This window comes from Denticeps clupeoides, chromosome 6 (assembly GCF_900700375.1).
Source record: "Denticeps clupeoides chromosome 6, fDenClu1.1, whole genome shotgun sequence".
Taxonomy (NCBI): Eukaryota; Metazoa; Chordata; class Actinopteri; order Clupeiformes; family Denticipitidae; genus Denticeps; species Denticeps clupeoides.
Genome location: NC_041712.1, coordinates 20172108 through 20185311, shown reverse-complemented (window position 1 = coordinate 20185311; position 13204 = coordinate 20172108). Strand labels below are relative to the sequence as shown.

The 13204-nt window shown below is 45.7% G+C and overlaps 1 protein-coding gene across 2 annotated transcripts; it reads left to right on the top strand.

Moving 5' to 3' along the window:
- The first annotated feature begins 1376 nt into the window (after nucleotides 1-1376).
- On the top strand, nucleotides 1377-4091 carry plac8l1 (PLAC8 like 1). 2 transcript variants are annotated; one of them, XM_028984226.1, is made up of 4 exons: nucleotides 1378-1422; nucleotides 1519-1692; nucleotides 3133-3269; nucleotides 3650-4091. In XM_028984226.1, exons 1-4 carry the CDS (start codon nucleotides 1386-1388, stop codon nucleotides 3779-3781), a joined length of 480 nt encoding a protein of 159 aa, XP_028840059.1. In that variant the 5' UTR covers nucleotides 1378-1385; the 3' UTR covers nucleotides 3782-4091. The 2 variants fall into 2 exon arrangements, with proteins under 2 accessions (XP_028840058.1, XP_028840059.1); XM_028984225.1 differs by having other exon boundaries at nucleotides 1377-1692.
- The last annotated feature ends 9113 nt before the right edge of the window (nucleotides 4092-13204 follow it).

The window sequence follows — 13204 nt, the reverse complement described above, 5'->3', positions numbered from 1 at the left end:
ATTATTCCTTTCTCTGGTAACTGACCTCACAGTGACCCGAGGCAACACTGTGCAAGATGCAGCCATTTTTTAATACGCTGCGGGAGGAAATGCGGAGAGACGGTTCAAGCAGCTGTACGTGCAGAACGCCTCTCTCAGCCCCCAGGTCAGGAAAGAAAAGGCAGAAGCACGACTTTTGTGGCAATCGTTTCACAGATCAGTGTCACTGTCAGGACGGTTAGTTTATTTGACTCATTTCTGTCATGATGTGTGATACATGTCTATATGGGACCAGTGTGTACCCAGTGATGCAGTGTTTCAGAAACCTGTTTCTGACCTTTGAGCAGATAACTCAAGATGAACCCAGATCCAACAAGCACATCTGATGAGGGTATGGAAACAAAACTAGTTGTCATAGTCTTAAGTTATGTGAATATGCTTGCACTTGAAAATTAAATGCACTCATGCCGTTATTTAATATTCCAATAATTTACCCACTTGACTATTAAATTAAGCAAATGCAATAAAGACTATTTTACCATGTTTGAGTAAATGATTGATACTAGATGTAGCCATATTGTGTGTGTGTGTGTGTGTGTGTGTTTCCGTAACAGTAACTCTGGATGTATTCTTAGTTGAATTAGTTTAACACCAACCCTTGGTGAGCGGGAAATTAGAAGGGTCAAACTAAATTTCACCAAACAACTGAAGGTCTGAGAAATGCAGCTGTGGCCTTGATCCTGGTTTAATATAACATCATGATGGGAGGAAGTTGGCTCATAATCGGAAGGTTGCGCCCCTTGATGAGAGCACCGTCCCCACACACTGCTCCCTGGGCGCCTGTCATAGCTGCCCACTGCTCACCAAGGGTGATGCTTAGTGAAGTAATTGTCACTTGTGATACACAGCAGCACAGCACACGGTGCACACAGTGAAATTTGTCCTCTGCATTTAACCCATCACCCTGAGTGAGCAGTGGGCAGCCATTACAGGTGTGTGGGGACGGTGCTTTGCTCAGCGGCACCTTGGCAGAGAATGCATTTAGTTGTGTCACCGTGTGCTGTGCTGCAGTGTTTCACAAAGACAATCACTTCGCTTTCACTATTTAATAGTGGGTGAAATAATTTTAACCAGCTCAGTCATCTAATAAAACTTTTTGCTGTGGTCTCTTAATTTATTCCAGACCTGTATATACAGTGTACAGTATTATGTAATATAAAGGTCTGGCTCTCCTCTACCTTGGGAGGGTAGTTTTAGCCCCTCGGAGGAGCTTATCTCTCTGGGTCAGTCCCAGGCAGGCATCTGTGGCTCTATCTGAAGGGAGCACGCCCATAGCTTCGGAGATACTCAGCCTGCCTTTTCTGGCCCGAGCGCTCATATACAGCGAGTCCCCCATCGATGCACTAATGTGGAGTTTGGCCGCATACACACACAGGCACCCCTGTAAGTACGCGGTCGGTGGCTCAAGCTGCTGCCCTCTTGCCTGGGCTGGTGTCTGTACTAGTTTGCCTGTATGTTTGTTTGATTGCTGGCTTGCAGCCATGCAGGACCTGAGCATGGAGGAGTCTGTGCGTCTGCAGGCAGACAGCGAGGACCTTCCTGTTGTAACCCAGCCAGGGTTGGGCGTCACCAGGACGATGGTGACCACCATCACGCAGACCGGTGGAGACTGGAGCACTGGACTGTTCCACGTGTGTGGAGATCCCACAACCTGTAAGAGGAAGTGCTTCTTTGAATATGGTGGGGAAATCAGTCATGTGCTGAGTGAAGACGAAAGTCAAAATGTCTACGAACTGCAGAAGATGGTTGTGACTTTTTTTTTGTGGTGTATAATTTAGAGGTGACAATGTTCTTCTGTCACTGACAACATCCAGTATAGTCCTGGTTTTCTCTGGTTTTAAGCAGAATTTTTAACCTTCCTCCAAGAATTTACGTATTTATAAGAAATTGAACGAAATATCTATAAAAACCTGACAAGGAGAACAGAGAAATGCTACAAATCATCTGACTGCACCAATGCTCTGAATCCAACCAGTCCAAGCCAAAGCCACCTTTGGAGAAGTGGTGGTGAGGAAGGGCTCTCAGAAGAAATTCTTGGACCAATTAAGCCCTTCTGATAGCGATTGGTTGCTCCTTCCGTCACAAAACAAATCCAGCCCACATAGCAGATGGGGACAGTTCACTTACAGTACAGGCCAAACGTTTGGACATAGCTTCTCATTCAATGTGTTTTCTTTATTTTCATGACCATTTAAATTGGTAGATTCTCACTGAAGGCATCAAAACTATGAATGAACACATGTGGAGTTATGTACTTAACAAAAAAGGTTAAGTACATAACTCCACATAAAAATATGTTTTATATTCTAGTTTCTTTAAAATAAACCACCCTTTGCTCTGATTACTGCTTTGCACACTCTTGGCATTCTCTCGATGAGCTTCAAGAGGTCGTCACCTGAAATGGTTTTCCAACAGTCTTGAAGGAGTTCCCAGAGGTGTTTAGCACTTGTTGGCCCCTTTGCCTTCACTCAGAGGTCCTGCTCACCCCAAACCATCTGGATTGGGTTCAGGTCCGGTGACTGTGGAGGCCAGGTCTCCACTTTTTGTTAAGTACATAACTCCACATGTGTCCAAACATTTGGCCTGTACTGTATGTCACATCACATATGTCTTCATGATTAACATATATAACTGTTATAATGTATAACAGATATAACAGGGTGTTTTTGCAGGTGTTTAACTAGTCAAGCCCCGTAATCAGAAGGTTGCCGGTTTAAATCCCAACCTGCCAAGGTGCCACTGAGCAAAGCACCATCCCAACACACTCACCGGGCGCCTGTCATGGCTGCCCACCGCTCACTCAGGGTGATGGGTTAAATGCAGAGGACAAATTTCACTGTGTGCACCGTGTGCTGTGCTGCTGTGTATCACATGTGACAAACACTTCACTTTATCTTCACTTTATCACTTTAAAACTAAGGGGCCTGCAGACATGACTGACAGCTTTCACACGCTGATTTAATCCCCTTCCTGTGCATCTTCTCCAGTCTACAGTTCTAAATCGAGATCAATCTAAAGCCTGGCCTGTGGGTGTATCCGCATGTCAGATCCACATCGAGCGATCATCACTCGTCCCCCCCTCTGTCTCCGCAGGTGTGATGGGGTCCGTGGTGCCGTGCTGTCTGGACCTGAGTTTGGCTCATCAGTACGGCGAGTGCCTCTGCCTGCCGCTGCTTCCTGGCTCCACGCTGGCCGTGCGCGTGGGCATGAGGGAGCGCTTTAAAATACGGGTGAGTGGGAGGACACCGGTATTAATAGTAATGCGGTACTGCCCCCTCCCCCCCTCCATTACTACGCTGCGCACATCTGATGCGGAGTGGCACGGCTACAGTAAACAATGGTGGTAGTAGCATAGTGGGTTCAAAGACCCAGGTTCAAACCCCACTTACTACCATTGTGACCCTGACCAAGGCTGGGGAAGGGGACTGTCCCTGTAACTACTGATTGTAAGTCTCTCTGGATAAATGGTGAAAGATGTAATGTAGGGTCAGTCGACCTGGGACAGAAGTGGGAAGAATTGAGCTCTCTGCGTTTGCAGCATCAGGTGGCCTGTTGGTCCGGCCCGTTGAGTAGACCCGGTGGTCCCTGACGGTGCCGCTCCTGTGTGCAGGGCAGTGTGTGCGAGGACTGGCTGGCGGTGTGCCTGTGTTACCCGCTGGCTGTGTGTCAGATGATCCGTGAGATGAAGAGGAGGCTGAAGAGTCAGATCTACACCGTGTCCACGGCGCTCGAGTGCTCCTGAGCCGGTCTAATGGACTCCTACACACACACTCCCCGCAGACACACACGCACACACACGCAGTATGTGTAAAACCTGACGAGTTGGGATGTAATCATGTGTATTTGTGCTCAGTGAGCTTACGTAACACACGCAGGCAGGCCTGCTGAATTAAAATCACCAGGCTCATAATTGCTCTCTGTAGTGCTGCTCTAGTATGATGTGTGTAACCATGGTAACCTTGCAACACTGATTTGGACCTGAAGAATGTAAATAATCATGCAGTGTGCTGATCTCTGATAAAAAAAAGCCTCATTAAAACTATCGAAACTCTTTGTCCCTCTCTCTCTTCAGCACAAACTGCGGAAACAACCAGGGCTGACCATCATTAAAACGTACATTCAGCATTCACCAGTACATGTTTTAACTCCATCTTAGCTGTGACGATGTAAGCAGGCTTGACAACCACAACCTAATCTTTAATCCACACTGGAATGAGCGTGGAGGAAATGTAACATTGGCCGTATTAGTGGTGACCAATAATGACATTTATTATATCCAATTATTCTGAGATTTATAGAACATTAAAAGCAGGAAAAATGCTGAACACTGCTGGTAACTGTGGATAAATGGAAGAGAAGGCTGCTTTGATTATTATTGTTCACATGTTGAAATTGTTCCACAGGTCTTTTGGGCAACCCAGAACTGGACTGCACTGTACTTGCACTGTGTGTGTGTGTTTTACATTTAAAATGAACACTCACCTCAGACCTCCAGCCCCCAAGCTGCATTCTCCCTAGTCGTCTGCAGAGGGCACTGTGTCACCATACACAAGAACACAAACACTTATGGAGTCTGACATAAATGCATAACATGTACACACACGCACACTCACACACACTACACGTGTATGGGCAAACACATAACACTCACGCGATTGTATCGTAGGTAGTTCCTCTGTAGTTTTCCCCGGACGCACTGGGTGATCAGGTGACGTGTGCGTGTGTCCTACCCTCTGGGGCCGTGACATCTGAAGCCAAACCACTGTGGAGAGGAGAGAGGGTGGAGGAGAGGGAGTGCTAGAGAGGGAGGGATGGAAATAACAAGAAAACAAGCGTTCGCCCCTTTTCCCTAAAGGCGTGTCCATGCAGGCAGAGGGCTGAGGCTGCAGGAGTGGCCTGCTCTCCCCCGCCTGAGTTCTCCTACGGAAACAAGGAACAGATGTGGGCTAGCTGACCAAGGTGTCAGAGGGTGGTGGTCACCACTCCACTATGACCCAAAAATGGCCCCAAAGTCACAATTTCAAACATAGGTCAGTTCCAGGGGGACTGTCCCACAAACTAATTACACAAGTTAAATGTTATTCCAATGATTTCTCTTTGTTGACATCCACTCATCCATTGGGTGTCCCAGAAAGCATCTCCATGATGTTGGCAAGACCAGTACATGTGGGACATGTGTCTGGAGACAGAGCGGCGTCACACGGTCCCCTCCGTGACAACTCCATCCAAGGCAACTGCAACCACCAGGGCTTTCCACATCACAGAGCCAGAGTCATCCAGACGTTAGGAGATCCAGGGGCCTGGCACAGGTTCCTTCTGGGTATGAGAAGATCTCCGCCTGCTTCACTTTATTTTGCTTTTCTCCCTCCTGTGGAAGTGCTTTGCACAACTGCTGCCCAGAGGCCTTGAGTGGTCTGCAGCCATTACTCAGTGCCTTTTTATTGCCGGGTCTCTGTGCCGGGTTGATAGCACCAGGCTTTTCTGTCTGTGGGCCAACCCCCTCGATGTGTCCGTTTCATGATTTTTGTGTTTTTTATTTTATGGAACATAATGGTTGCTGCTGAGGTCAGCGGGGAGACCTTTTTTTCTAGGTCACACCTTCCCCAAACTCCGGCTTAGTGGTAGGAGTTACACCGGCATTGTAAGCATTTGATTAGGCACTGTGGCACTGGCATGTCTCATGGCAATCGCAGCAGGGAGAAGGATTTAGGAACCCCCCCCTCCCCGTTCTCTCGGCATATTCGCTGAGACCAGGGAGGCGGCGCTGTTGCACATCAGCCACGGGGCGGCCATCGGCGAGGCCGTCCGTCTCGTGCTCTACAAGGCCCGGATTCACCCGGCAGGACCCTGAGCTGGACGCTATCACGTTCATCTCCCTCTCCCTGTCTCTTTTTTTTCCATCCGACCGCGATGAAGTGAGTGTCACCGGTGTGTTATCTCTTTATCAGTGTCTGGCCAAGGCCATTATCTCTGGACTCTGGCTCCTCTAGGTCAGGGTTTTGTGTGACCAAGGCAAAACTTTGAATGTGATGAAGTGCCATACTGTAAGGATAAATTGGAGTAATTTGGGTAAAAAGTCAATTAGCCTCCTATCTCAGTCCCCGATGGGTACTAGATATGGAAATGGAAACGGAGAATGCGGCATAAAAAAACGAGCACACAAGAATTTACAGCACAATTCTCTTCAGGGCTTCAAAAAAACAACAAAAGAAAAGACAAAGAGTGCACTTGCTATAATAGAGTCTATAAAGAATGGGCTGTTTTTTTTTCTTTTCATTAACACACATATGCAGAAGGGAAGGAGCGATAAACACTACTTTTTTTTTAGGTCTGGTGTAATTGCCCTTGAAAAAAAAAATACACACACACACACACACTTTGTCAATATATATATATATATATATATGCTTTTTTATGTGTCAGATATTCTCCCGGGAAAGAAAGATAAAGACTTTATCCAAGTGTAGCAGATGGACTTAATGCCTCATTTTCCGAGAGATCCCTTAAGCCAGAGGTTCAAAGCCACCTTCCTCGGCACACCCCCCCCCCCCCCAGTGAGCCGCTGACGTGGCAGCCGTCAGTGGTTATGCCCCGCCCACAGCCGAAAGTGAAATCTCTAAAGCAAACTCAACTCAGGGCTTTTAGTTTAATCATTTTTTTGCAATGTTTGCAAAGGGCATAAAATACCATTTTGGCATCAAGTAATGATTAATTGTGTCCAAACCTCCTCAAGCCATCCCCCGTTAAACTTGATCACATCTCAGGTGTCTTATTGGTTTTATCTCGGAAACTGTTACCATAGTACCATATAGTTCATTAACAGATTGTGGTTGTCAGTAGATTAACATAAAATCTACTCAGGTAGCTTTGATGTGAAGTTGGTTCAATTTACAAGCATTTGTTTTTCAATAAGACTCAGCCAATCAGATTTCAGAACCAGAACTAATTGCATTCCAGGCCTTGCATTCCCCACACACAGCAGAGCAGGTCAGAGTCACAGGCTGCTGCGGGGGAAAAGTGTAGGGTGCCTTGAGAAAAAGGGAATGAGGCACTAGCAGGAACCGTCTCGAGCTAAATAATGGCAGCAGCTCGGTACCGGAACGTTCTGAACGATCAGCAGGAGTCTGGAGCCGCTGTTCGGGTATCTGCATCGAACACCCCTCCTGAGCAAGAAAGAAAAAAAGCTATTTTAGGACACTTACGTCCATCTTATTTTTTCCCCCCCAAGTCGTTCTGCAATATTAAGCGTTCGGCTACGTCTCGCGCCATCTCGTCTTGGGCGGAATCGTAAATAATGCAGCCAGGCGTGGACTGGGGCGTGGGGGAGCGATGAGGGTGGACATGCCTTTTTTCCCGCCTCAGTGAATCCGGCTCTTGTGACGTGTCACCGGGGGTGGCCCGGCATTAATGAGGTGCAGTGGGCGCTCAGGGCCCCTTTTTGTAGTCCAGGCCTGTGATTTCTCATGCACTAAAGGGGTTAGCTTATCAGCCACAACCATGTCGTCTCTTTAGCTGCGGAGGCTGTTCAGATTCACGGTGTGCGTTTGAACCTTTTTTTAGTTCATCTGAACTCTGCAGATGAAAGTTTCAGGGCTGAGGCACGAAGCTCTTTCTCTAACAGCGCCTCCGTCTGCCCATTGGCCTCTCAGAAATGCTCCTTTAAATGCGGCGAAGGGCTTGAATGGCCGCTTCCTGGTGGTCAACTTCAGTTGCAGTGGTCAGCCACGCAGCGGCTTCTTTCGATGTAACTCCACAAAGGCTGTTCTGTTAACCTTTCTTCTAAATGCTCCAGCACATGGCACCACATATAACCAGGGAGACAATACCTGAGTACCTAAAAACAAAAGTGAAGTGATTGTCACAGCACAGCACACGGTGCACACAGTGAAACGTGTCCTCTGCATTTATCCCATCACCCTTGGTGAGCAGTGGGCAGCCATGAAAGGCGCCCGGGGAGCAGTGTGTGGGGACGGTGCTTTGCTCAGTGGCACCTCAGTGGCATCTTGGCAGATCGGGATTCGAACCGGCAACCTTCTGATTACGGGGCCGCTTCCTTAACCGCTAGGCCACCACTGCCCCTACATGACCTGACGTTTGCTTGAATAACTAGACTCAGGAGGGTGGAAAATGGTTGCTTTCATGCCGAGATGGCAGCTGTCGGTCTCTGGCACAGTGCATGCATGTGCAAAGCTCTTTATAATATGAAGCACCATTGTGTGCCGAAGTGCTAAAGCTCTGAAGTGCACACCCCCCCCTTCACCTGTCTGCAGAGAGAGGGAGAAGGAGGGATAAAGGGTGAGACGTGCCACGTCGGGGAGGGGAAAACAGGAGCACGGGGCAGGAGGGGTTCAGTTTGGCCGCAGTTGCGCTGTCTCATCACCCAGTCTGTGTGAAGCGCCGAGTGGCCGCTAGTCACCCACATAACGCACACACGGGAAGTCGTGCCCTGTCTCATTCACTTGTTCTTTGGGTCGTGTTGCTCCGGGCGTCCCTCCAGGAGAACCAGGAGCGCGGTGCTCATCTACCCTACTTCAAAGTCTGCCTCGGTCACAGAGATGGGGGGAGAGCAAACAAACTCCAATCAAACTTCATGTCCCTTTGGCTTCTTCTTATGAAATGACCTAAAAAGACAATGTTTTTAAAAAAAAAATAATAATAATTCTTGTCATATGTGCTGACACACATGAAGAGCAACAGGTGTCTATTTTACATGAAATTATGTTTCTTACTTGAAAACCTAATGTGAAATGCATGAATTCGCTGGACATTTCACATTTTGAAATAAACGTGGAAAATTCCTTTTTAAAAATGAATTGTAATTGAATGTAACGGAATTACACTGTTGTTTGGACATCTGCATATTTTCATTTTTCGTCACCGCACAGCTGTTATGCTGTTAGAGAAATTGCCTGCAGGGGAGCTTAAAAATGGACTTGGCTTGGCTACTTATTTCAGCTTCCACAGCCATTATTTCCTACTTTCAGGGTATAAAATTATTTGCTAAACCACAGTGGAGTCTCTTCCAAATGAATTATGGATAAAACTGTGATATAATGCCAATGCTGGCTAGAGGTGGGATTTGGTCTTGTATTAGAGGAACCATCATATTTGTAATTTTAAAGGTTCTAATCCGTACATCTCTATTTTACCACCATTTAAGTAAAATTGGTTCAATAATTATTAAGCACACCATTTGAAATGTTGTTTTTAAAATTCTTTACCAGAGTAAAACATGCCATTTCAAAGCATCTCTGTTCTTCCTTAATGGGAAAAAAGAAAAGAAAAAAGTACCTATTTTTTATTTTCTGTATTTTCAAGTTTAGGAAGCGTTCAGCTTGTGCTGGGTGAGATGAAGTCCTGCTGCTTCATTACAGCCTGCTGAAAAATTAACACATTATACAGCTCCACGGGGGTCTCTCGAGACTTCGCCACCTGGCTGCGGTTTCTGCAGGGTGGGATAAACATCTTAATTTTCTTACTGGCGTCCTGGAGCAAAGCGCTGTTAACGGTTCGGTGAAGTAAACATCGCAGCTTTGTGGTGTTTGGCTTGCAGTGCTGAACACCGTAAACCATTGTGAATCAAGGCGAGCGTTGACCCCTGCCGTCCAGCGGAAAGCGCGTTTCACTGGGGTCAGGTGGGCGACCGTGGCGTCCGCTGGGTCAGGATGACACCTCAGCCCAAAATAAATCCTTTCAGCATTTCATTTATGGCTCTAAAGCATTGGAGCAATCAGTCAGAGATGTGTTTCCATTCTGAAATTGCAGACGTTTGGCGAAAGTGGTTGTCTGAGGTTTGCAATTCACGACCATGCTCCAGAACAATAGGATGGGGGAAAAAGAAGTTTACTTTCCAAAAAACAACTTTATCCACTGTAGCACATTTTTCATCAGGTACAACAAGCACTCAATAGCAGAATAAAATAGTGGCCAGGGCTTCTGTTCACGGCACGCTGCGTCTCGGTCTTTATCATGCAGCAAACGCTTTGTGCTGCGGCTGTTGCCACCTCAAGCTTCCTCAAATGCACAGTTACAAGCAAAGGGATTAGTCTCTCTCTCTCTCTCTCTCTCTCTCTCTCTCAAGAAAACATAATATGTTATTGTTATTACCATATTCTACACTGTAAGATATCAAGCCCTGGTCCACGTTGTATATAGATGTAGGTGCAAAGAATGGACGGGCAATGTTTCAAGTTTTGTTGTCACATATATTTTCCAAAACTGCAGGATATATTTGCAGGTTCAGGCAGGGTCATGCAAGGAACATAAGACAGAAAACAGAAAATAAATAAGGGTTATTAGGGCAAGAGGCAACATAGCACAATACATAGATGGTTATGGTAAGGTGAAACGAAGCAATTGTCCATTCTGCAATATTAGTGTTGTAGTCAAGACAGCCTAAACCGAGACCAAGACACTGTCGAGATTTCAGGGACACACTAAGGCCTGACCAAGACCAAGGTTGATCGAGACCAAGACCAAGAGCGACAACAGACTAGGGCTAGAACTGACATCACATTACTCAGATCAACTGCAGAAAAAAGGCGTTGCAGTGAAGTGTCATTACTTCTTTTTTATTATATTTCACATTTAAAATTTAGCAGATTTGTCATAGTTACGAGGCCTGATGGAAAATAGTGTTTTCAGCAATCCTCTCCTATAACCATTTTACCAGACCTAGTCATGGGAAAGGTTTGGGATGTACTAGAAAAATGTTCATATTAAGTCTCTTATACCAGGGAGGGTAAGGGAAAGGGTAGAATAAGCTATGAATATGGCTCTGTAATAACCCCTTGCTATGGACAATTGGCTCTCAAATCTCACTCAATCTCTAAAAATAAATTTTCTTCTAGCAAATTTTGTAAAATTAACATTAGTAAAACAGGCTGGTTCACTGATCTACAGACAAAGGGTAGTGTACGGCAACCCAAATGTAGCATGAACTGCACACAAGTTATTTAAAATTAAAATTAAACAATCTCTAAAAGCTCTAAAAAATATACAAAAATATTTTTAGAATATCATACAATGAAATTATTGCTGCTCTTGCACATAGATCAGCCAAACTCATTTGAAAGTGAAGTGATTGTCATTGTGCAGCACAGCACACAGTGACACAACAAAATGTGTCCTCTGCTTTTAACCATCACCCCTGGTGAGCAGTGGGCAGCCATGACTGGCACCCGGGGAGCGGTGTGTGGGGACGGTGCTTTGCTGAGTGACACCTCGTGGTGATTTGAACCGGCAACCTTCTGATTACGGGGCAACTTCCTTAACCGCTAGGCCACCACTGCCCCTATTCTGTGCATCTTGAAAGATAACAGGTTCAGCCAACGGAAGGACTCATGTTATTGATTTCATCCAGGATGAATGACAAGGTCCGGGAAAATTGAATGTTTATAGATGCATGTTCACAAAGTGCAGAGCAAATGAAGAAGTTAGAATCATATTAGCAGAGTTGGATTTTGAGGGCTCAGCTTTAGAAATGTTAGAAAACCATCCTAAACACAGACTGGGGTACAATAAATCGTTGCCACTGAGATGCCACTGAGCAAGGAACCGTCCCCACACACTGCTCCACGGGCGCCACTGCTCACTAAGATGATGGGTTAAATGCAGAGGACACATTTCGTGAGCTGTGCTGCAGTCCTTTCCTGTCCTTTCACTTTCATGTGCTCTGTAGTAGTGAGCTAGCTGATTGCAAGAAACAAAATATCTCCCCCTGAACAAACTGTACTATGCATGCGTCAGATTTGCGTCAAATCATAGTTTGCCGATGCCCATGATGACGCCCGACATTCAAAAACTGACATTTCCGGACATTTCTTTGCCGAATTCGCTATGATGCAATATGTTTGATGTGTCTAGACTGTGAAGTGCAGTGTCCATTGAGAAAATGTATACAGTTTTCAAATAGACGCATCTAACTGGTTGCATTTGAATTTAGGCAAGACGGAGACCAAATACAATTGAAACCAAGCCAAGAAAGACTGGTCTCGAGAACTACATTAATATGCAATATATGAACAGTATATGAATGCAATCCATGTCATTTAAATATGGATATGAATGTACTAAATCTAATACAAAAAATGGATGCCAATGAGATAAATGTAATATGATTGTGAGTATGAGTGTAATATATTTAATCTGAATATGGATATGAATGTAATGACAGCACAGTGTGGTGTTGAGGATGGGAATGATTCAGTCACACGTAATAAAGCTCAGTGGCTGATGGCTTGTGGAAAGAAACTGTGTGGTGTGGGTGGAGATGCTGGGTGACGAGGGTGTGAGCTGGGTGATGTAAACGGTTCGGAGCTGATTTTACACATACTATTCGCAGACATGGACAAATGGTCGGGGGGGGGGGGGGGGCTGTTGTGATGGGACTGGTTGGATAAGGCAGGTCTGATGTAGATGAGCTTGAAAGAGTACTGATTGGAAAAGAAACAGCCCCACACCCCGCCACTGGGTTCTGTCTACCACCGTTTCAATCATCCACTAAGCGCTCAGACGTAATAAAGCCGAGATCGATACAATTAAGTCAAACGACACTGATCCATTTGATATACGTAGAGTGTGGTGTCTTGTTTCATAAGGGTAGCGTCTCTCCAAAAGGAGTGGCAAGCACCCCCCCCACCCATTTACTCAGGGGAGTGCTGAATGTTTTATGCATTGCAATTCTAATACAAAAGAGTAATTCATCCCTCCCACCGCAGGGGTTGATACACAGCACTGTCAGCAATTTGATGTAACATTTCAGATCACATCACCAACAAAATGAGTTTCAAGAATTTACTGCTGTCAACAGAATGTAGATCAGATGCTCGGAAGGAGATGGAAAATTCACCAAACCAGAGGATTGTAGGCATCAGTGTGAGATGATATTGCAGACTGAAAATTTTGACCTGTCAATTTTGAACTAAAGACTTTCAATTTGGGTCTCACTCAAAACAAGTAACTGTCACTCAAAAACTGTAGACAGCTCATGGTGTCCTTGACCTTTGTGTCCAAGTGAGTTTGTCAAATAAGAAGCAACTTTATAAATGTGTTCCTGATGCAACATGTTCACAAGAATGTGAAGTCACCATCACCTTGGAAAAAAACAACCCAAAAAATGTATCATATATTTGGAGTCCAATGGGGCAGTGGTGGCCTAGCGGGT

What these genes read in the sequence shown, in the direction of transcription:
- plac8l1 (XM_028984225.1), top strand. Translation starts at nt 1,386, where the DNA reads ATGTGGAGTTTGGCCGCATACACACACAGGCACCCCTGTAAGTACGCG. An exon ending in GTGTGGAGATCCCACAACCT is followed by an intron (nt 1,693 to 3,132) that starts GTAAGAGGAAGT and finishes CTGTCTCCGCAG; the next exon opens with GTGTGATGGGGTCCGTGGTG. An exon ending in GGGAGCGCTTTAAAATACGG is followed by an intron (nt 3,270 to 3,649) that starts GTGAGTGGGAGG and finishes TCCTGTGTGCAG; the next exon opens with GGCAGTGTGTGCGAGGACTG.